The sequence below is a fragment of the Rhinoraja longicauda genome, chromosome 4, assembly GCF_053455715.1.
Source record: "Rhinoraja longicauda isolate Sanriku21f chromosome 4, sRhiLon1.1, whole genome shotgun sequence".
Taxonomy (NCBI): Eukaryota; Metazoa; Chordata; class Chondrichthyes; order Rajiformes; family Arhynchobatidae; genus Rhinoraja; species Rhinoraja longicauda.
Window position 1 is genome coordinate 52,393,119 of NC_135956.1, and position 22,874 is coordinate 52,415,992.

A 22,874-nucleotide genomic window follows, 5' to 3' on the forward strand; every position below is an offset into this window, starting at 1 on the left:
TTAAACTGTCAATGTATCATAGTATGAGCGAGCTGGAGCTAAAACCGATACATTCCTGCTTCAGTTTTAAGCTAAAGCGATGCTGAAGAACTAGTGAAAGCATGACATGTTGTGTCATGAATGTTGTGTCATGAACCATATGAAGAATAGTATATCAACATTTATTTTTATAACTTTTTTGCTTTATTGAGTTTTAACAATGTTCAAACTAAACTTTTGTTTCAATAACTTTTGTTGGTTTTTGCTTGGGTATTTGGGTATATAATTTTGACCAACTCACTTTCTAACATTTAAAAGACCTGAAAATACTTTGAGTTTTTAAATGGATATTTGGAAATAATGTTACAGATACTTAAAGAATTTAAAAAAATCAAAAATATTAAAATGCAAGATCTTTAGTTATTTACATAAGCACATAATTTGAAAAATATTCATCACATGCAGATTTTAATGCTGAGTTACAAGTTTGTCTCTTTTAAAACAGTTATATGTTATCACCTTGCATAATGTTTGTTTTACCAAGAGATGAGGTTATAAAATATAATACTGCATGCATCAGTATACAAAATAACGATTTTTTTTGCCCTCTTAGGTTATACAGTTTAAACCTTAGCATTTGCCTGTGGCTGAACACTTAATATTTTGAACCTTTCATGTATCTGTTGTTGAGTCTGCAGAGCAGCAACATGAATTCCACAGTTTCCAGGTGCACAAATTCCAGGAATTCCTGGAAATCCAGGCAATCCTGGAGCGCCTGAGCACCCAGTGTATCCAACTGGTCCTCGTGGGCCTGGTTCCCCATCTTCAGCAACTCCTGGACACCCAGGATATCCTAAAAGATGAGGAGAAGGTCAGTTACTTTCATTTGAATGCATAAGCTGCAATATTTGATGATGAAAAATTGTGATGAAAAATTCTGACCAGAAATGTTTAATCTCCCACCATCTAAAATCATATTTGTAAAGGGACTTGGAAAATAACAAGATTAGACAGAACTGGGATTTGCTCTTAAAAGTACAAGACAATAAACCTCTTGGTCCTTGTATTCCATCTGTTCCAGGAAGTCCAACCCCTTGAGCTCCAACTGATCCTTCTTCACCTTTATCACCTAAAATAGGGTAGAGTTGTGGTTAAAATAACAAAAAGTGATCCCGAAGGAGAATTATTTGTATGCATGTACATTGAGCTCGAACAAACAAGTATCACCTTTCTCTCCTGGAGCACCTATAGGTCCAAGCAATCCTGTTCTACCTCTTGGTCCAAGTTCACCAACCAATCCTAGTTTACCAGAATCACCCTGTTGGTGAAACAAAAAATACTGTTACCCATGTATGTTTATTTGAACATACTTAAACATAACTTAAATTGAAAAGACTTCCAAAAAAGATGGCCAACTTCAAACAAATATCAGCGCCTATGCTAGTTCAAGTGTGGAGAGTTTTTTTGACATCAACACGTCAGTGAATCCTGCATCACAAGTATCAATTTAAACGTACAATATGATTGGGACCATGGTTCAAGTCCTCCAAGCATCTTAAAGTCATACAACACCGAAGAACGCCCTTAAACCCGAGTCCATGCTGACCATCAAGCACCCACATACACTAATCCTACTTTTATTCTCTCTTCATTCCCATCAAGGTTCTACCACACACCTGAACAGGAGAGACAATTCACAGTAATCAATTAGCCTGCCACCCTGCACGTCTTCTAGATGTGAAAGGAAATTGGGGCACCTGGGAGAAACCCACATGGTCACATGAAGAAAATGTGAAATCCACACCGACAGCAGCAGAGGACAGGATTATATAGAATGTAAAGCATAGAAGAGTACAACACAAGAACAGGCCCTTCGGTCCACGATGTCTGTGCCAGCCATGATGTAAATCTAAACAAATTCCATATGCCTACCTCCTCCGGTGGTAGGGAAGTTGCTGGAGTCAATTATAAAAGAAGAAATTGCGGAACATTTGGATAGCAGTAACAGGATCGTTCCGAGTCAGCACGGATTTACGAAGGGGAAATCATGCTTGACTAATCTTCTGGAATTTTTTGAGGATGTAACTAGGAAAATGGACAAGGGAGAGCCAGTGGATGTAGTGTACCTGGACTTTCAGAACGCCTTTGATGAGGTCCCACATAGGAGATTAGTGGGCAAAATTAGAACACATGGTTTTGGGGGTAGGGTACTGACATGGATAGAAAATTGGTTGGCAGACAGGAAACAAAGAGTAGGGATAAATGGATCCCTTTCAGAATGGCAGGCAGTGACTAGTGGGGTGCCGTAAGGCTCGGTGCTGGGACCGCAGCTATTTACAATATACATTAATGACTTAGATGAAGAGATTAAAAGTATCATTAGCAAATTTGCAGATGACACAAAGCTGGGTGGCAGTGTGAACTGTGAGGAGGATGCTATGAGGATGCAGGGTGACTTGGACAGGTTGTGTGAGTGGGCAGATGCATGGCAGATGCAGTTTAATGTGGATAAATGTGAGGTTATCCAGTTTGGTGGTAAGAACAGGAAAGCAGATTATTATCTGAATGGTGTCAAGTTAGGATAAGGGGAAGTACAATGAGATCTGGATATCCTGGTTCATCAGTCACTGAAAGTAAGCATGTAAGTACAGCAGGCAGTGAAGAAAGCTAATGGCATGTTGGCCATAACAAGAGGAGTTGAGTATAGGAACAAAGAGGTCCTTCAGCAGTTGTACAGGGCCCTAGTGAGACCACACCTGGAGTATTGTGTGCAGTTTTGGTCTCCAAATTTGAGGAAGGACATTCTTACTATTGAGGGAGTGCAGCGTAGGTTCACGAGATTAATTCCTGGAATGGTGGGACTGTCGTATGTTGAAAGACTGGAGCGACTGGGCTTGTATACTCTCGAATTTAGGACGAGAGGGGATCTTATTGAAACATATAAGATTATTAAGGGATTGGACACGCTAGAGGCAGGAAACATGTTCCTGATGTTGAGGGAGTCCTGAACCAGGGGCCACAGTTTAAGAATAAGGGGTAGGCCATTTAGAACGGAGATGAGGAAAAACATTTTCACTCAGAGAGTTGTGAAGCAGTGGAACTCTCTGCCTCAGAAGGCAGTGGAGGCCAACTCCCTGGGTGCTTTCAAGAGAGAGTTAGATAGAGTTCTTAATGATAGCGGATTCAAGGGGTTTGGGGAGAGGGCAGGAACGGGGTACTGATTGTGGATGATCAGCCATGATCACGGTGAATTTCGGTGCTGGCTCGAAGGGCAGAATGGCCTACTCGTGCACCTATTATCTATTGTCTATTATCCCTCTATTCCCTACATGTTCATGTGTTTAACTAAATACTTCTTAAATGTTGCTGCCATAATTGCTTCTACCACGTCCATGGCAGTGTGTTGCAGGCACCTACCAGCTTCTGTGCAAAGAAATCTGCAAAATAAAATCTCTTTTAAACTTTTCCCTTCTCACCTTCAACCTATGTTTTCCAGTATTTCACATTTCCATCCTGGGAAAAAGACTGATTCATCCACCCTAATCTAATTGAACTGTGAGCTGTGAGTCAATAAATCTACGAGCATAGACCTGTGCTGAGTCAAAAATACACGATGTACCCTGGTGCTTAAATCCAAGCCAAAAGTTACACCTCTGCCTCCAGTGTTAATGCCAAGCAATACCTTACCAATGCTGTATGTCCAAAACTCAACAAGCCAGAATATATATTGGCTGTACTCAGCTCTTAATAACTATGAATTATGTGTTAGTATCTTAAAAAGCTTTAATTATATATTTTTAATTTAATAATCGTTACATATTTTAATTACTTTAAAATATTTGAATATTTATTTAAATATCAGAAACATTTAGAAACTGTCTTTTCATAGCCTAGAGTATTGTCCGATTCACTTCCGCTCCATTTCATTAATTGGACCAGTTTATAGAACTGGCGTATTACAATGCAGAGAGCTATATTTTGAACTCTGTATCTTCCCTTCGTTCTATCTATTGTATTTGAATTTGACCTGATTGTAATTATCATATGATGAATATGATTATCATGATGAAAGAATGGGTCGACTGGGCTTGTACTCACTGGAATTTAGAAGGATGAGAGGGGATCTTCTGGAAACATAAAATTCTTAAAGGATTGGACAGGCTCGATGCAGGAAAAATGTTCCGGATGTTGGGGGAGTCCAGAACAACAGGTCAGAGTTTAAGAATAAGGGGTCTGCCATTTAGGACTGAGATGAGGAAAAGCTTTTTCACCCAGTTGTGAATCCTTGGAATTCTCTGCCACAGAAGGCAGTGGAGGCCAATTCATTGGATGGCTTCAAGAGAGATTGGCGGTGCTGGCTCGGAGGGCTGAATCGCCTACTCCAGCACCTAATTTTCTATTTTTCTATTTGATCTACTTGGATAGCATGTAAAACAAAGTTTTTTTACTGTACCTCAGTACATATGACAATAATAAAACTAATCCTAAACCATTGTATGAAGACTACTAATAGCTTCAGCCCTCTCCGCCTTGTGGAACCCACCACTGCCCCAGATGTTGAGTGGAGAGGGTCAGCTTGCTAAGTCCTTTGCAACTCGAAAGGCTGGAGGTTAGGAAGGAGATGATTCTAGGAAGTGGGCCAGGAACAGTACAATTCAGTCCATATTGAATCTAATATCACCCCATAAAACCCTCAAGACACCAGCCAATTCTCCAACACTTTTAATTCACTTTTTCTGCTTAGACTGATACTCCAGGTATTAAGTTTCTCGTGAACTGAATAAGTTTAAAGTAAGCGGGAAACTGAATCAAGCAATTTTCAAGGCAATGTGGGAATCTGGGCCCCATTGCATGGAAGCAGATTAGGAAGTGGGGGCCTGGTGAGTGGAACAGTGTACAGGTACAGGGAATGCAATGAGTGGAAGAGAGTGCGGAAGATGGGGCTGTCGTGAATGGAATGGAGCATGGGAACTGGACCCCAGAGAATGCAAGGAAGCACAGGTGCCACAAAGATTTCCAAATAGATGGACAGCAAATTACAGGAGTTTTACCATACATATAAAACACAAAAATAACTGTAGCTAGTAGGGAGTAACTTACTTGCTCTCCTCGTTCTCCTAGTAAGCCAGGAGGTCCTGGGGGTCCTATCAATGTTGCATGGTCGATTGGGCAGGCCCTCGTACAAACCCTCCGGATTGCAGATGCATATTTGGCTATTTGCTCATTCACAACTTGTTCACACAACTCGTAAAGTTGGTCATCAGGCATTCCTGGCCCCTAGAAGAAACACAAATACATTTTAGACGGTTGGACATTTAGTGGATTCTGTAACTATGAACAAACAGAAATTGCACCTTCAAAACCGTGCAATATTTGTTTTCTCAAAACAATTACGCATACAAAAAATATTTTACCTGAAGAGTTGTGCTGAAAATATATATATTTTCTTTTAACAACCCGAATGCAAAATAACCTTCTCATTATTGAAACACAGTCGCCAACACATTTAAGGAAATATTGTGATTTCAGACTCACTACAGATTCCTCATAAACATCAGAGAAATGCATTTTTTTTTAGTAACTATATCAATATGCTATATACTTTTTAACTTTAGCTGTTGACCCCTGAGATCTCATTTATACCGCAGCATCATCCTCGAAAGTTAAATTGTTATGACAAATTGCAGTTTCTACACTATACATTTTTTTTGTTTCAGAGGAAACTAAAGAATAAAGTACTTATACTTATTTATCAGAATGCAAAATATTGTGTTTTATAAATGCATATTAGGAGAAGATCTTTGTGGGTGACTTGGTCTCATTGGAGCATTGCAAATATATGGAATTTGCACCACATCTTTATTTCATTGACCTTAAGCTGACACTGTGTTCATGGATTTACATTTCCATCCATTGATTTTTCCAAGCTTTTACACTTAGGCGTAACACTTTTGAAGTGAGAATATCTCATCTTTTTTCAGTTGATTAGTACAGGTGTCAGAGGTTATGGGGAGAAGGCAGGAGAATGGGGTTAGGAGGAAAAGATAGATCAGCCATGATTGAATGGCAGAGTAGGCTTGATGGGCCAAAATACTTCCATTCTTTATGACCTTATGACCTTACTTGAATCTTAAATCATAATTTATTTACCGCTGCCCTCACCCACTGGCCTGACACTCTTGACCTGTGTGAGCAGCAGGAGGATGGTACTCAACACCAGAGGTCCAGAATCCTTTTATTCACAACTGGCAACTATTCAATCCCAGGATCCACTTTGGAGATTGACCCCTTTGTTTTCAGAAGTGAAATAATGGGTCCAAAATTTTAGTGCCAACCAACAAATGGGAAAGATAACATATTGAGAAGAAAAGTTTCTGCCCAACAATTTAATTCATGTATTAAATACTTAAAATCTTTGATTTGTTATCAGATTACATTTACAGAGTAAATAAAAATAATTATACTAGAACTGAATTCTCAAGTCAACTGGAAAAGGTTTGATGAGTACATCATTTTGAAGATTTATCAGGTTACATCTGATATGCTACAGTAGTTAATCTGTGTGCCCCTCTTTACAAAGTAGATGTAAAATAACATGTAAAATAGAGTCTGACAAATGCAGAAGAGTTTCTTCAATTAATTCAGACTGAACTTTGGTAAACTGAGCATAGGCCAGACAACTGATTAAGGTAGTGTATGTTGGCAGTCCAACTCTATCAACTGAATATGTTTAGATTGTTGTTACACTTCTGGAAAAGGGAATCAGGAAGAGTAACATTGGAATAGCCTGAACGTTATTCTTTGGCAAAGACAGATTAAACAGAATGCTGCTTCCATAGAGTTATTATGCGACCCATTTGAACGCACATGTATTCCTAGAGGTCCCGGTTCCCCTCTTGGACCAAGTTCACCAGTCTCTCCGATGGGTCCTGGGAATCCCGGGGGGCCAGGTATTCCAGGTACGCCTCTACTTCCTGGACTTCCAACAGGTCCTGGTGGACCACGTACACCAAGCTAAAGTAAAACAAGTAGTAAATAACATTAAACAGCTCGAAGCAAGTATGCAAACCACAAGCCATGTGTTCAACTGTAAACATTAGCTGTTCATTTAACACGACTGTATTTATTATCAACTGGGTCGACAGTGGGTTTAGGGATTGTTAGCTAGAGATTCACGTGAGTAACTGCTTACTGGTCTGTAGAGGCCCTTGGAATAAACACGCTGTGCTGTTGCTTTTGTGTTTGAGAGACTGTCAAGATCCACTGGCAAAGTTACAAAAGTTAGATACTGCAATTGCCTATTTCATTCGGTTACACTAAGCCTCAAGCTTCCCCAAGATAGATTTAAATGGAAATGTTCTCTAAAATTATTACTATTGCTTTGTTCTGCACTGGAATTCCCATTTTTCCAGTCAATCCTTCCCTTATATCTTTCCTTAACTCCCTTTCTCCACATCATTCCCCACTGATCCCTTTGTGTTGCAGAACAAGCATTTACCCCAATTTTCAATGCTGCACCCTGAATCTCAGGATTTTTGCCCGGGTGCCTGAAACTAATGTTACATGTTTAATCCCCTGAAAGTTTCTGCCCCATTAATGTTCTTGTGCTTCTCTGAAAAATTCCTTCCATGGTGCCTTCCATTGAGCATGTTTATATTCCTCAGATTATCAGTATTCCGTTCCTCTCTCTGATAGTTATGAGCAATGGTGTTTCTGTCCTCAATGAAGCATTATGTTTGAGAAAATTTGATATGTTACCAATTACTCTTATTTATCCTCAATAGGTGTGCAGTAAAGAGCATCAGAACTTGGTTCAGTAATACGAATGCCCAAGAATGAAGAAGGCTGCAGAAAGTAGTGGACATTGCCTGTCTGTCCAATCAAGGGTACTGACCTCACCACCATCAAAGGGATCTACAAAAAGTATTGGCTCAAGAATTGCTGCTATCAAAGACCCACACCACTCTGGCCACGTTCACATCTCGTTACTACCAGCCCTTGATACACTACCCTCTTCCCTGCAAGTGACAGTGATGCAAAACAAGAGGTAGCAGGGACAAAGAAGAGGGCAAACAGCTTACCAGAATGTCCTGATCCCAACAAAGGAGACACTATTTGGAGAAATGTTGCTAAAGAGAAGCCAACCGTTAGTCTGAAGACCAAATATTAGAATCATCCTTGTCATATTCCATCACTATGTTTTTCTCAGATTTATAACCTGTATCTATTAATGTTCCCTCCCTAGTCCCAAACCTAACACCCACCCAATTACCCCTGGTATTGCAAACTGATAAGTGAATGGAAGTACAGCCAGGTTATAATGATGTAGACGACACTTCAGCTTCACACTAGCATCCACAAACATTGATACTGACAATTTATATAATACAGAAGGATAACTGCATGCAGGCCGATGCTGGACAGGTGTAACCCATGGTGGGACAGCAAACAGATCCGGCAGAAGTGCCTGGAAGGTTTGGGGATAAGGTAAAGATTTCAGTGAGGCAATTACAGAAGTTTGAAGGTCATCCACAGCAAAATGCTTGATGCACTGGGAAGTCTGACAGAAAGCCTGAGTTCAATATCAAGAGACAAAGAGGAGCTCTGCCTTAACTTGACACGGGGCATACACCCATCTTTCTAACACTGACAAGGCAGCCAACTTTGTTTGCACATTTGGACCCAATAAAGATCATTTGGGAGCCCTGATGTCCTAATTCTTGGCAAAATATAGAATATGATTTCCGAGGCCGGTCACACCAATTTTAAACCTCTTCACCTTTAATATAATGTCATGGGAAGTACTGATCCCATTTGATTCTGGTTAATGATACCAATCATACCGTAAAGGAAGACTGATAAGCAAGCCCAGAGCTACTAGGCATAACTGTAATGGCTTTAATCAACTTAATCATTTGATAAGTGAATAAACCTGGCAACCGGAATTTAGAAAAAAAATTGCAGATACTGGGAATCTTAAATAAAAGCAGAAAAAGCTGGAAACATTCAGCAGATCAAGCAGCATCTGTGGAAAAAGAAATATGGTTAACATTCCAGGTCTTCAGCCTGAAACGTTGACTCTGTTTCTCTTTCTATATATTTGGCATCTGGTTACTTTCAATCTTCTGAATGAATCCTCTCCCTTGTTCACTGTATTCCATAAGAACACAAGAAAATAGAAGCAGAAGTTCACTACTTGGTCCCTCAAACCTGCCCCACCATTCCATAGTAATGGAAAAAAGTACGATCACGGCCAATCTGCCCCATATCTCATCTCCTCTTCTGTGCCAGCTTCCCATAGCTAACAATTCCCACCATCTTTCAAGAATGCATCTGCTACGTGTTTAAGTGCCCTATAGGTCCTATGGCACAGCGGTTAAGTTACTAGGCTCGCAGGCAGAGTTCTGGACCACTGATTGAGATATGGCAACTGGGAACTTAACTTTGAGTAATTAAATAAATAAGGTTTTTTTTTAAATGGTGGATTTGGGTAACCTTGCCTTTGAAACTAACAATTGCCATAAAGTCAGTTTCCTAATGTCCATTTGGAAAGGAAATCTTCCACTTTTTCTTACTTAGACCCACCAATATGGTTGATGCTTAACTATCTTTCAGTGACAATTAGGGAAGAAGAATAAATATCAGCATTGGCAGAGACCTTCGTATTCACTGGATGAACAAAACAAACTGCATCTCTGTGCTCTTCTCATAAGAGTCCCCATGGTTTTAACCCCATCCTTTTACAGAGATTTACTGTATTGTTATTGCCAATAATTATTCTCTTTCAATGCATTGACTGGATTCCATTCCTCGTGCATTCAAACAGAGTGAAACATTGTCAAACATTTCCAAGGCATCATTTAATTGGCACGAGATTAAATGGTCATGTAACTGAATTCAAAGGGTTAGACTTTCCATTCCTGTAATGCCATGTAATGGATATAAATATTGAGGGAAAAGCTACTCAGGTTTCAATTCATTTAGCTTCATCAAAGTTTTCTGTTTGAAGTTTACACATGGGTCAGAAATGCCTACCAGTTTAGAATTAGACGGAAATTAGTCCCAGTGACAAGATTTCTACAATATCATGGTTTAATGCAGTTGCAGAATTCATATTTTTCTTTTCATGTGAAATGGGAAGATAAATTATGAGGTTGCACTATTTATTCACAGACATGCAATTTGAAAAGCACTATGGTGAAATTGATAGGAAGATTTGAAAATATTTTTGGGCATTTTGTCTTGCCCTCAACTGGTCAGCATTAGGGAATGTCCATGTAAGTAAAACAATGAAAATTCATTTTCTTAGGTAACAACTGGAGAAAAGATATTTCCTCTATAGTAAACCACTAACTAGATGGAGCACGTGCAGGCAGATGGGATAAGATTAATTTGGCATCATGTGGGCCAAAGTGCCTGTTTCTGTGCTGTACTGTTTATGTATAAATGCAAGTACACAGAACATACATAAAATTGTACGGCTCAGGAACAGGCCCTTTGGCCCATAATGTCTGTGCTGAATATAATACCAAGTTAAACTAAACTCTGCCTGCAGATGATCCATATTCCTCCATTCCCTGCATATCCTATCCATGTGCCTATCTAAAACCCTCTTTAATGCCACTAACAATTCTACTTCCACCATCATTCCTGGCACCCCCCACTCCATAAAAATAATTCATCTTCACGTCTCTTTTCCCCAATCATCTTAAAGCTAAGCCTTTACAGTCTTTGATATTTTCACTCTGGGAAAAAGATTCTCTTTGCCTACCCTCTCATAATGGTATCAACCTTTATCAATCCTTTCCTCAGCCTCTCATACTCTAGAGAAAACAATCCATGTTTGTCCAACCTGTTCTTATAGCTAATACACAGAGTGATCATAAATGTATAAAAGTGGCTAGATGAATTTCTCCTCTTGTGTAGGGTGGCAAAGCACTTAAATAAAACAATAACAGAAGCAGAATACTTTATCATTAAAAAGTTGCAACGTTTGAAAAAAACCATTTTGAAACAGATCTCCAAAGGAAAGAGGAAATAGAGAGAAGAGAAGCAAATTTTTCTGCTCTACTATTCTTAATGTTTGTACCTAATGAGACCTCTCTTGAAAATATAATTACAAACCTGTCCTTTGTCACCTTTATCGCCCCAGTCACCCTAAATAGAGAAAGAAAAATAAATATGTATAAAACTGAAGCATTTGAAGCAGAATTTGTTGATCTTATGTCCACTGTGTACAACATACCTTGGGTCCAGATCTTCCTTTAGTTCCAACTTCTCCAGGCTCACCCTGATAAAGAGGTTTGTCAAGTTATCATTTTCGGACAGCAAAAAAAGTCTTGATTGTTCATTCACACAAAGTTGCAGAAAGGTTATAACTATACCAAAGGCATCTGGCTATGCAATGAAAAAGCAGAATGCTTGCAATGTTCATTGTCTAACTTATGCACTTCCACTCTCACTTATACCTTGGACTTGAGCTGTGCTGCAAAAGTTGCAAGGGGGGAAAAGTTGGTGGATAGTTTGCTTCATCCCAATGATTCTTAAACATTTCCATTAGTCTGGTAGCACAGTAGCATTAGCTGATGATTGTTGGGTCAATCTTGCAACGCAAATAGCCAAATGTAGATGACCAAGTGCATAAAAATTGGGAACATGTTATTCACCTGAGCTTCAGTGGCACATGGTATCTCTGACAACTTACGACTGGGAAGAGCCTCTCACAAGCTGTGCCAACATTTGAAACCTTTTTGATTTCAAGAGGAACTGCAGGGTAAACAATTAGGAGCAACATGGAAGGGAAGTTACTTTTTAAAACATGATCTTGCTTTAGTTTAGTGACTATTCATAATGTGTTTTGAGACTCGTAGTTTTAAAATGTAAAATTTATGAAACAACTTTTGATCATTTACTTCACTTTTAACAATTTTAAATGTCTCTGATTCCCACAGGCATCGCCAGTTTAACCTGCTATCACAGGTACTCAGGGCATTCAGGGACATGGATTTGTGTCAACCAGCCACTGTTAGAACCATGATCCTGCTCCTCTCCACAGTGACCCTGGGAGATATGTCCTCCACATTGTTCTGTTGGGCCTGAGGGGGTCACAATTCAATTGGAAGACCTGTTAAAGAATTAATGTTGGCATCAGGCCAATGTGGCTGGTCGGTTTCCTTTTAATACTCATCACTGAGTTCTTACCTTCTGGCCAACAGCGCCCATTTCACCCGGTTGACCCTGTAATGAAAAGAAATACAAGAGATACATTTATCAATAAAGATGTTTTATTACCTAGAAAAGTCTCAATGACAAATCTACTCACAGGGAAGCCTTTCACACCCTGGAATCCTGGTTTCCCAGGTATTCCAGGTTCTCCTGGATCACCTTTTGGCCCCTGGTGAATAAGAACAAAAAACACTATACTTAAATAGCTCAAAAAAAGCTGAGGGCAAAAAAAATGCATTAATCATTTGTTACATTGCAATTTCTAACTTTTTGCAAAATAATGAAGCCAATGTTTTAAATACTCAGAGCCTCAGGTTCCACTGAGACCCAGTAACCATTGACAGACCAATCTGCCACATGGGATGTCTGCTGTTGTAGGGCCTACAGTACAAAAGTCTCCATAGAACAACAAAGATTAGATGCAGGCAGCAGGTTGGATACGGGATAACCTGATCCAATTTCCTCTTTGAATTTGTACATCAAGTCTCCAAACATTGTGAAGAAATCTAACTCTATTCTACCACCTGAGATATGGTGTGTCACAGCAAATATCTTTAAATAAGAGTTTCATTCAAAAAGATAAAATTAAACTTTTAATAAGGAGTTGTTACCAACATGTATTTACTGTTCCTCCATTATGACATCCAATGGAATTGGGAAAAGTGACAGAAAATTCAAGCATGAACTATTAGATATAGGGTTTTTTTAAAGAGCCAGCGCAATATTTTATATTCTCAATAAAACATTTACTTACTGGTAAGCCACGTGGGCCTTGAGGGCCTCTGGATCCTGGATCTCCTCTTTCTCCCTAAGTACAAATTATAGAGAATATAAATCCCTCTGATAAGCCAATATCTGAGCTAAGAGATCCAAAGCTGTAATATGCAGCAGAATTAGATCTGCAAAAATACCTTTGGTCCCATTTGTCCATTTTCACCTTGTATTCCTGGGATTCCTTGACGGCCCTGAAGTCAAATAATAAGATATTGTTTTCTTCCCTTGTGCATTTTCTTTTAATTTAAAAAAATAATAATTTCAACTTACATCACCACCTGGCAAACCATCAGTACCAGGGATTCCAGCAAATCCAGATAAACCCTTAAGGAAGACATAAAAAAGCTTCAGGGCTGTGATAGCTATGTGTTAGTGAATCAGAACCAAAAGTTTCCTCCTTACCTCAATGCCCCAAATCCCATTCTCCCCTATTGATCCTGGATATCCCTAGAAAATGACATAAAGCAATATTACATGTGTAACTTGTATTTGTCAGTCAATTGAAAAAAACATACACAATATTTAAGACTTGCCATGACAGAGGATCATTTGTAATGGAGTTGTAAATTATTTGTAATGGAGATGTAAAACATTTACAATTCTGCTGCATTCAAAGTCGATGTTCTCGTAACTTCAAACATGGCTTCTTGCACAGTCAAACTTTCAGTGGTATTGAAGGAGAATGATTTACCAGGGTTTATTTTAATTTTTGCTACAAACTAACTCTATATTGAATACATCAGAAGATTGTATACCACCGGTATTCCTTGATTTACAAAGTGGTTGCATTCCAGGAAAATGCTATATTTAGTAAAAATCATATCTAAAATAATGTTTCTTATTAGTTAGACACAAGATGCTGGAGTAACTCAGCGGGACAGGCAGCATCTCTGGGGAGAAGGAATAGGTGACATTTCGGGTCAAGACACTTCTTCAGACTGGTTGCATTAAAACTAATATGAAAGCTCTTTAATACATCCTATGTCCCTACACACAGATCAACATTCCTCAGGTAAATCGCAACAAGTGGCGCAGTCCAATGTGCTTCATGGGGTCCCATCGGTCTGCAATTTTGAACTCTTTCACATGAATTGCTTCAATAATTATTTCAAATACCTCAGTAATATGCTACATCAGATCATAACTGCATGATTCCTGAAGTAACAATCATAAAACAGTTCACACTCTACAGCAAATTTATTGCCGGAGTAAGCAGCATGGGATTCCAAAGGCCTACCATATATCCGGGATCACCCACATCTCCTGAGAATCCTGGATCTCCAAAGAATCCCTGTCACATTTGGAGGTTAAAAGAAAAAAAAGTTAGCAATTCAGTGGCACAGGAACATTTAAAAAAGGAGGACAAATGAAGCCGTTGGTGTGCAAAGCTTATCCCTGTAAATATCTTCACTCTGCTAGTACCTGATTTAAATCTACAACAATATTTTTTTTAACTATGAGTTGAAACCAGCAATGGCTGCCTCACCAACAGTCTGCCTGTCCCTTCCTTCTTTTGTTGTTTGTTTGTATGTGTTAAATGTATGTTTTTAGTGTTCTTAACCTTGTTTTAGGTGGGGGGCTGGGGGAAACCTTTTCTAATCTCTTACCTCGACGGAGATGCGATTTTTTTCCTTTTCGTATCTCCATCCGCACTGCGGCCTAACATCTGTGGACTTACCGTTGTGGAGCCCGTGATCCCTTTGCCAGGGATCGACCTCTGAGCTCCAATCGCGGGAGTATGCGGACTTTAACATCATGGAGCTCGCGGTCTCTGGTCAGAGACCGACTAGGAGCTCCAAGCCGCAGGAGCTTTGACCGCCCCGATGCAGGAGCTTCGATTGCCCTGATGCGGAAGCTTGGATCGCCAGCTGCGGGAGCTTGGATCGCCCCGACTATGGGTTCGACTGCCCCGACCGCGGGAGAATAAAGAGGAAGGAGATTAGACTTTATTGCCTTCCATCACAGTGAGGAACGTGGGAAATCCGCTGTGGTGGATGTTTATGTTAATTTTTATGGAGTTGTGTCTCTTGTCGCTTTTTTTTTTTTAAGTACCTGGCTGTATGATAATTCGAATTTCACTGTACCTAATTGGTACATGTGACAATAAACTGACCTTGAAACCTTGAAACTTTCCAGTCCAGCACCCTTGGAAACTAACTGGTGCCAAAGCATAGAAATTAACCTGAGAACCTCCCATGTAGGCATACAATGCATTCAGAAAGTATTCAGACCCTTTCACTTTTTCCACATTTTGTTATTTTACAGCTTTATTTTTAAATGGATTAAATTCTTTTCTTTTTATCATCAATTTACACACAATACCCCAGAATGAAGAAGTGAAAACAGGTGTTTAGAATTTTTTGCAAAGTAATTAAAAAGAAATAACTGAAATATCACATTTCCATAAGTATTCAGACCCTTTGCTATGACACTCAAAATTGAGCTTAGGTTCATCCTGTCTCCATTGATTATCCTTGAGATGTTGCTATAGCTTGATTGAAGTCCACCAGTGGTAAATTAAATTGATTGGACATGATTTGGAAAGGCACACACCTGTCTATACAAGGTCCCACAGTTGACAGTGCATGTCAGAGCAACAACCGAGCCATGAAACGAAGGAATTGTCCGTGGACCTCCGAGATACAGATCTGGGGAAGGGTATAAAACAATTTCTGCAGCATTGCAGGTCCCGAAGAACACAGTGGCCTCCGTCATTTGTAAATAGAAGAACTTTGGAACCACCAGGATTCTTTATAGAGCTGGCCGCCTGGCCAAACTGAGCAATCGGGGGAGGTGACCAAGAACCCGATGGTCACTCTGGCAGAGCTCCGGAGTTCCTGTGAAGATAGGAGAACCTTCCAGAAGGACAACTATATCTGCAGCACTCCATCAATCAGGCCTTTATGGTACAGTGGCCAGACGGAAGCCACTCCTCAGTAAAAGGCACATGACCACCCGCTTGGAGTTTGCCAAAAGGCGACTAAAAGACTCTCAGGCCATGAGAAACAAGATTCTCTGGTCTGATGAAACCAAGATTGAACTCTTTGACCTGAATGCCAAGCGTCACATCTGGAGGAAACCAGACTCCGCTCATCACCTGGCCAATACCATACTTATGGTGAAGCATGGTGGTGGCAGCATCTTGCTGTGGGGATGTTTTTCAGCAGCAGGAACTGGGAGACTAGTCAGGCTCGAGGACAAGATGAATGGAGCAAAAGTACTGAGAGATCTCTGATGAAAACCTGCTCCAGAGCTTACTGGACCTCAGACTGGGGGGAAGGTTCACCTGCCAACAGGACAACGACCCTAAGCACACAGCCAAGACAATGCAGGAGTGGCTTCATGACAAGTCTGTGAATGTCCTTCAGTGGCCCAGCCAGAGCTTGGACTTGAACCCGATCGAACATCTCTGGAGGGACCTGAAAATAGCTGTGCTTCGACGCTCCCCATCCAACCTGGCAGAGCTTGAGAGGATCTGCAGAGAAGAATGGGAGAAATTACCCAAATACAGGTGTGCCAAGCTTGTAGCGTCATACCCAAGAAGATTTGAGGCTGTAATCGCTGCCAAAGGTGCCTCAACAAAGTACTGAGTAAAGGGTCTGAATACTTATGTTAATGTGATATTTCAGTTATTTCTTTTTAATTACTTTGCAAAAATTTCTAAACACCTGTTTTCGCTCTTTTGTTATTGTGTGTAGATTGATGATAAAAAATTAATTTAATCCATGCTCAACCCCTAAACTTGCCATTCACTCTGCACATTCCTTAAAGTGAACAGCAGACTGCCATCATTGTCCTAGGTAAACTAGATTGTACTCTGTGTAAATTGTACTTTTTCACAAACTCCATAGTCAAATTTTATTGCACATTTTCAATTTTGCTAATACTTTGTGGCTGCTCCGCAAACTAACGCCACCAGATTCAAGACTTGCTGGATCAAAGTAGTTGCCAGACCACAGAATGCCGGAGCAGAGAGTTTCAACCTGTAATGTAATTCTGCTCCTACACACCTGCCTAACAAACAAAATATTGCATAGAAATTAGATCTCCCAGCGTCACATTTGTGGGAATGCAATTTCAATTATAAACTGAAAAGCTGGAATTTTGTGCAAGTTGCACAAAGTCTATGACTTTCTTTTTCGGTCCTGCATGTTTGATGCAGTGACAAAGAAACAATCCCAGACATGTACCATGGCAACAAGTAATGGGCCGCACATGCTGAAGTCACATCAGTAGTTTTCAGCTGGCCACGTGTCCATGGGCCTCGCATGCAGAAGGTTTCATAGTGCTTGAATGCATGACACAGTAGCAGGCACTGTGAAGTTCTTTCAGATCCCACTTCGCTCTTCCCACTCCCCTAGAATGAATTGTAATATTCACCTCAAGCATGAACTTCCCCCACCATTCAGCTGACCTTACCTAACCCTGCTTGCTATATCTGACCATTAACCACCTAAATAACCAGCCATCTCTCCCATGACATTTGAAATACTTTTCTCTCCGCCACTCACCCCTAACCTCTAACTCCATCATTTCCAACCCATTCAACCAATAGTTTCATAGCCAGTCTTCATTCCCAAACCTAACACCCACATCCTTTCCCTAACCACCAAACCTGCAATTTGCCTATACCCTAATCATTTCTTGGCCATGCTTCCCGCGTCCTGCTTCCAAACTTTGACCCTCCCCAAACTTACCCTTTTACAGATGCTCCCTGGTCCAAACGCAAATCTTGTCCTTGCCCAATTTCCTTGGGTCATGCATTTTCAGTGACAGCTGCTCATTAGCCAACCATGAACAATCTGATTAGTTGATTTAGAGGCACTGACCAATTTCTCAGCAAATCTTCATTTCTAATAGTTATTGCAAATGTTTGTCCTTCAATTTACATCTAAACACATTGATGCAAACACAGCGAACGCCTGTCAACATCTCTACATCCTAAGATTAAGGTGATTCAGTATGTTGCTCTATACTCTAATGAACTTCTATCAGTATATGGCAGAGAACATATCGGTTACATCATGACCTGGTTCAGTAACTCATACACCCAGGAATGAAGGATGCTTCAGAAAGCAGTGGACATTGCCTGGTCTAGCACTGAGCTCCTGCCACTGAAGGGAATTAGGAAGCATTACTTCATAAAACCATCTAATATCAAAGACCCACATCACCCTGACCACACTAGCATCTTGCTATTCCATTGGGAAGAAAGTTCAGGAGCCTGAAAACAATGACCTCCACGTCCAAAAATAGCTTTTACTTAACAACTATTGGGCTCCTGAACACTGCACAATACTAACCACAACCCTACCACAGCAACTATAATTTACTCGGGTCTTTGTTCTGCTTGCATTATTGTAAGGAAAGGTTTAGGATGTAACATGTTGAGTAATAATTCCTTGGATGAAGAGGGTTAAAGGGATAGCATGGGAAACAGAGGGCAACTAGAGAATGGCTGCAGAGCTACAGTGGATTCTAGCCAAAAGGGAGGAATGGGAGCATTCAGCAGTAAATTCGAGTGAACATTCTGTGGCAACCTTGTGTAATTATATTTCGCAGATAGATGCTTTAAGATGTATTTAATATGAATTATTAACTGTGAAATCTTGCTGATAAGGAAAGGGTGCAACACAGCCTGGATGGTGCTCAGTGGTTGGGACTTTGTCGCAATCTAATCACCTGGAGTAAGTGCATGACAATTATGACCTTCTGTTTTGTGCCATTATGGTCTGGCTACCGAGTATTATTGATTATTAAGTTATTATTTATTTATGCGTGTTATTGTGTTAATGGGTGTGTAAAACTGCAGAAAGCGGGAATTTCATTGTTCGGTTGCCAGTGCACATTACAATTAAACGCTACTGACTCTTAATTGATCTGGTCTTATCCAGCAGCAGTCTTATTTAAAGCAATAATATGTATCTATTTACTCCATGTTGTTAACATTTGGTACACTGTTCAAAAAGGACAATGATGTGTTACCTTTAATCCTGGAATGCCTTGCGCTCCTGGTGGACCTGGGTCACCTGGATAACCCTATTGTGAACAAGTATAGTTAGCATCTTCTTCCAAACAGATTCACAAGTGACTTAAGTCTGTAGATTATTTTTAATAGAAAATACTCGAGTGTTTATTATGTTAAACTAATGATTCTTTGAAGATTTACTTACCATTTCACCAGAAGAACCTGCACTGCCTTCTTCACCCGATTCTCCTCTTTCACCCTTAAAATGAACTTTAAAAAATCACTATACTATTTATTAAACCCTTCTGCTCTCTTAATAATAAGTTCTTGTTAACGTGAGATTGACATAATTGATGACATTTACTGAGATACTTACAATCTCACCCTTGTCTCCTGGCTCCCTTCGTGGACCTGTATATCCGATAGCCCCCTGTAAAGTAAATAAGCAAAGATAGACACAAAATGCTGGAGTAACTCAGCGGGACAGGCAGCAGCTCTGTAGAGAAGGAATGGGTGGTGGTTCGGGTCGAGACCCTTCTTCAGATTGTGTAAATAAGTAAAATAAGTAAAATTATTATCTCACTTCTTGATGTCTCATCGTGTGATTAATGCTGTCAACATATAAAACAGAATGCGTTTTCATCAACCAAACTTATCTGAAGGACTTCAAGATAATGAAAGACATTTCAATTGACCACCAGAATGTGATTTGATATCAAAGGCAGAGGAATTTCAAGTGTTTTTAAAATGAGAATCTCACCGGAAAATCTTGCAGTGCAGGGTAACATTTGAAATTATTCTCCAAATCCCATCAGAACAGAATTATTCTCTTCAATTAATTAAACCTCAGGAATTTGAAAGATCATTTTGTCCTTTCATTTCATTTTGTCCTTTATGTTACATGCTCTCTCAAATAACCAGCACCCTCGGTGACTCCTCCCATGTCACTGGCAATACCTACAGGAGTTACCAATGAGTACGACCACTGAAGTTTTACCACCTCTGTGCAGGACTTTCTGACTGTATGACTCCATGACTAAAAGGCCTGAACTGCAGGGAGAGAGTGGGCAAGCTAGGATATCATTCCTTGTAGTGCAGAAGGCTGAGGGGTGATCTTATGGAGGTGTATAAAGTACTCATTCTCTCGGGAAAAATATAGGATGAATGCTGAAAATTCTGATCATACGAGAGGATTTAAATATCTTTGCAATGAATTTGATTTCAGAGATTGTTAAAATAAATATGAAAAAATTCTGCCTTTTTTTAGCCTTTATCAATCACAAATGTTTATGATGGGTTAATGGGACAATGTCTGCATATTAAGGAGTTATTTTGAACTTTGGTTGAAAGGTCTTCTACATGTCACCCTTGCTACAATAACCAATGGACAAATGTCTGTCCATCTGCACTCCAGAAGCATTGGGACATTGATAAATTATTAGTAAAAAATCAAGTACAATATTTTGCCAATACCTTTTGCCCTTGTTCTCCCAGAGCACCTGGCGCTCCACGAGGACCAGGAAGACCCTATAATATGAAAGAAATTTTAATAAGATTTCCTGCTACATCAAATAAGAGCATAGTTCAATTCCTATTTTAGCCTCTATGGGCAATGGAATATGCATGTACCATAGCGCCTGAGTAACCTGGATCTCCATGAGAACCTTCTTCACCCTCTTCTCCCTGGAAGGCATAAAATGGTAGGATTGTCTTGTAACTGTGCAATCAAGATATTCAGCTTTTCACAACTTAATAAAAATTGACCACACTGTATCTGTAGCCAATTTTGAGAATTCTATTTACCTCTTGTACTATTTACTTAACTTCTCCCTGAATTACCCAAGGTTCTACTCTTTTTCTTTCTCAGTTCCTACAATTTCTTTATTTCAATGTTAAAAATACAATTTCCAAAAGCAAGGTAAAATATATTAAGGAGCAATCCTAAGCTGTTCTCCAATCAAATATGCATTTTACACATTACTCTAATGAAACAGAATCTGGTTTCCTTGTTGTACAACCACCAGGTTTGACAAATGAAGTCAAATTGCAAACTATCAGAACTATCACAAACTATCTCTTCCCTTCCTCCTTCCCAGATCTCCCTCTATCTTCCTGTCTCCACCTATATCCTTCCTTTGTCCCGCCCCCCCTGACATCAGTCTGAAGAAGGGTCTCGACCCAAAACGTCACCCATTCCTTCTCTCCCGAGATGCTGTCTGACCTGCTGAGTTTGTGAATAAATACCTTCGATTTGTACCAGCATCTGCAGTTATTTTCTTAAACTATCAGAAATGTATTCCTTATAGTCTGGGGTCTCAGGAGGACCTTATCACAGATTGGTTTCAGATCAACTTGAGTAAGGATAAACTCGTACAACAAGGAAATAGGCACTTTATCCCACTGACTATGTGCCAACCATCTAATGCCAACTTATTCTCAACTAATTTTATTCTCCAACATTCCCATCAGCTCCCCCAAGTTTTTAACCACACAAAGGGCAAATTACAGTGGCCTCTTAACTTATCAACCCACACGTTTTTGGCAATTGGACGGCAACCAGAAAACCAGAAGGCCCACATTGTCACAAGTAGAACATGCAAACTCCACATGGACAGCAAAGGTTGGAATTGAACATAGGTCATTGGAGCTGTGAGGCAGCAGCTCTGCTAGCTGTGCCACTGTATATTTTATATTCCATGAATACCGTAGAGTTTATATACATATGTAAATAGAATTTTTCGGTTTCCAAGGTCTTTTATTGTCACATGTACCAACTAAGGTACAATGATATGCGAATTGCCGTAGAGCCATATGAAAAGAAAAGCAACAAGACACACAACGACATAAAAGTTAACATAAACATCCACCACAGCAGATTCACCACATTCCTCACTGTGATGGAAGACAAAAAAGTCCAATCTCCTTCCTCTTTATTCTCCCGCAGTCGGGGCAGTTGAACCATCCGCAGTCGGAGTGATCGAAGCCTCCGCGTCGGGACGATCAAAGCCTCTGCAACAGGGCGATCGAAGCTCCCGCATCGCGGCGGTCGAAGCTCCTGTGGTTTTGAGTTCCAGAAGTCGGTATGACCAGAGACCGTGAGCACCATGCTGTTAAGTCTGCAAGCACCCACGGTTTGAGGTCCGAGGTCGATCCCTGGCAAAGGGATTGCGGGCTCCGTGATGTTAAAGTCCCATAGGCTCCCCACGGTGGAGCTCTTACAATCCGGTCTCCAGCAAAGGTCGCAAACCCCTCGATGTCAGGCCGCAGTGCGGACGGAGATACGATATGGAAAAAAAAAAATCGCATCTCTGTCGAGGTAAGAGATTAGAAAAAGTTTCCCCCAACCCCCAACCCCCCACATAAAACAAGCTAAAGAATACTGAAAACATACATTTAACACATACTATTAAAACACAAAGAAGGAAGGGATAGACAGACTGTTGGCAAGGCAGCCATTGCTGGCGCCATCCGGTAGAATGTAATAATCCAATGGTAGTTTCTTTTATGAAAACCTAAAGGTAATATCGAGTTTTATATTAAGAAAAACTAAAGAAATTAAGATCACAATTGCACAGGAACCTGACTAGCACTCGGACTAAAGAATGAATGAAATGCTATACTTTGGAATGTACGAATATATCTCGAATGAAGTTTTTGTTATTTTAATAAATTTTTCCATTCTTCTTTAACTAATTTTTTCCTTATTTTTATTTTTTTTTTTTTGTTTTTAGTTATTTTTTCTTTTAAATTGGTTTTTGTTTTTAGTTTTCTTCTCTCTCTTTTCTTTCTTCACTTCATCTACTTCGTTAGCTTTAGTTAGTTTATATAAAATAAATTAAAAAAAAGGGGTAAAAGGTATATAATAATAATTGACAATATTATCAATTCAAAAATGTATGACTGTAAAGATGTAAACAGGTTATGTACC

At 39.9% G+C, this 22,874-nt stretch overlaps 1 protein-coding gene across 1 annotated transcript in view; it reads right to left on the minus strand.

The window, feature by feature from the left end:
- Nucleotides 1-602: 602 nt before the first annotated feature.
- Nucleotides 603-22,874, minus strand: part of LOC144593017 (uncharacterized) — a 45,969-nt gene continuing 23,697 nt past the window's right edge. The window contains exons 11-29 of the mRNA XM_078398431.1: nt 20,576-20,629; nt 20,420-20,473; nt 19,323-19,376; nt 19,152-19,205; nt 18,964-19,017; nt 14,216-14,269; nt 13,381-13,425; nt 13,249-13,302; nt 13,116-13,169; nt 12,959-13,012; nt 12,302-12,373; nt 12,181-12,216; nt 11,225-11,269; nt 11,104-11,136; nt 6,847-6,993; nt 5,080-5,256; nt 1,207-1,297; nt 1,031-1,108; nt 603-832 (exon numbers count right to left, since the gene is read on the minus strand). Coding sequence (XP_078254557.1) covers nt 603-832; nt 1,031-1,108; nt 1,207-1,297; nt 5,080-5,256; nt 6,847-6,993; nt 11,104-11,136; nt 11,225-11,269; nt 12,181-12,216; nt 12,302-12,373; nt 12,959-13,012; nt 13,116-13,169; nt 13,249-13,302; nt 13,381-13,425; nt 14,216-14,269; nt 18,964-19,017; nt 19,152-19,205; nt 19,323-19,376; nt 20,420-20,473; nt 20,576-20,629 — 1,440 coding nt within the window. The remainder of the gene's footprint in view (nt 833-1,030; nt 1,109-1,206; nt 1,298-5,079; nt 5,257-6,846; nt 6,994-11,103; nt 11,137-11,224; nt 11,270-12,180; nt 12,217-12,301; nt 12,374-12,958; nt 13,013-13,115; nt 13,170-13,248; nt 13,303-13,380; nt 13,426-14,215; nt 14,270-18,963; nt 19,018-19,151; nt 19,206-19,322; nt 19,377-20,419; nt 20,474-20,575; nt 20,630-22,874) is intronic.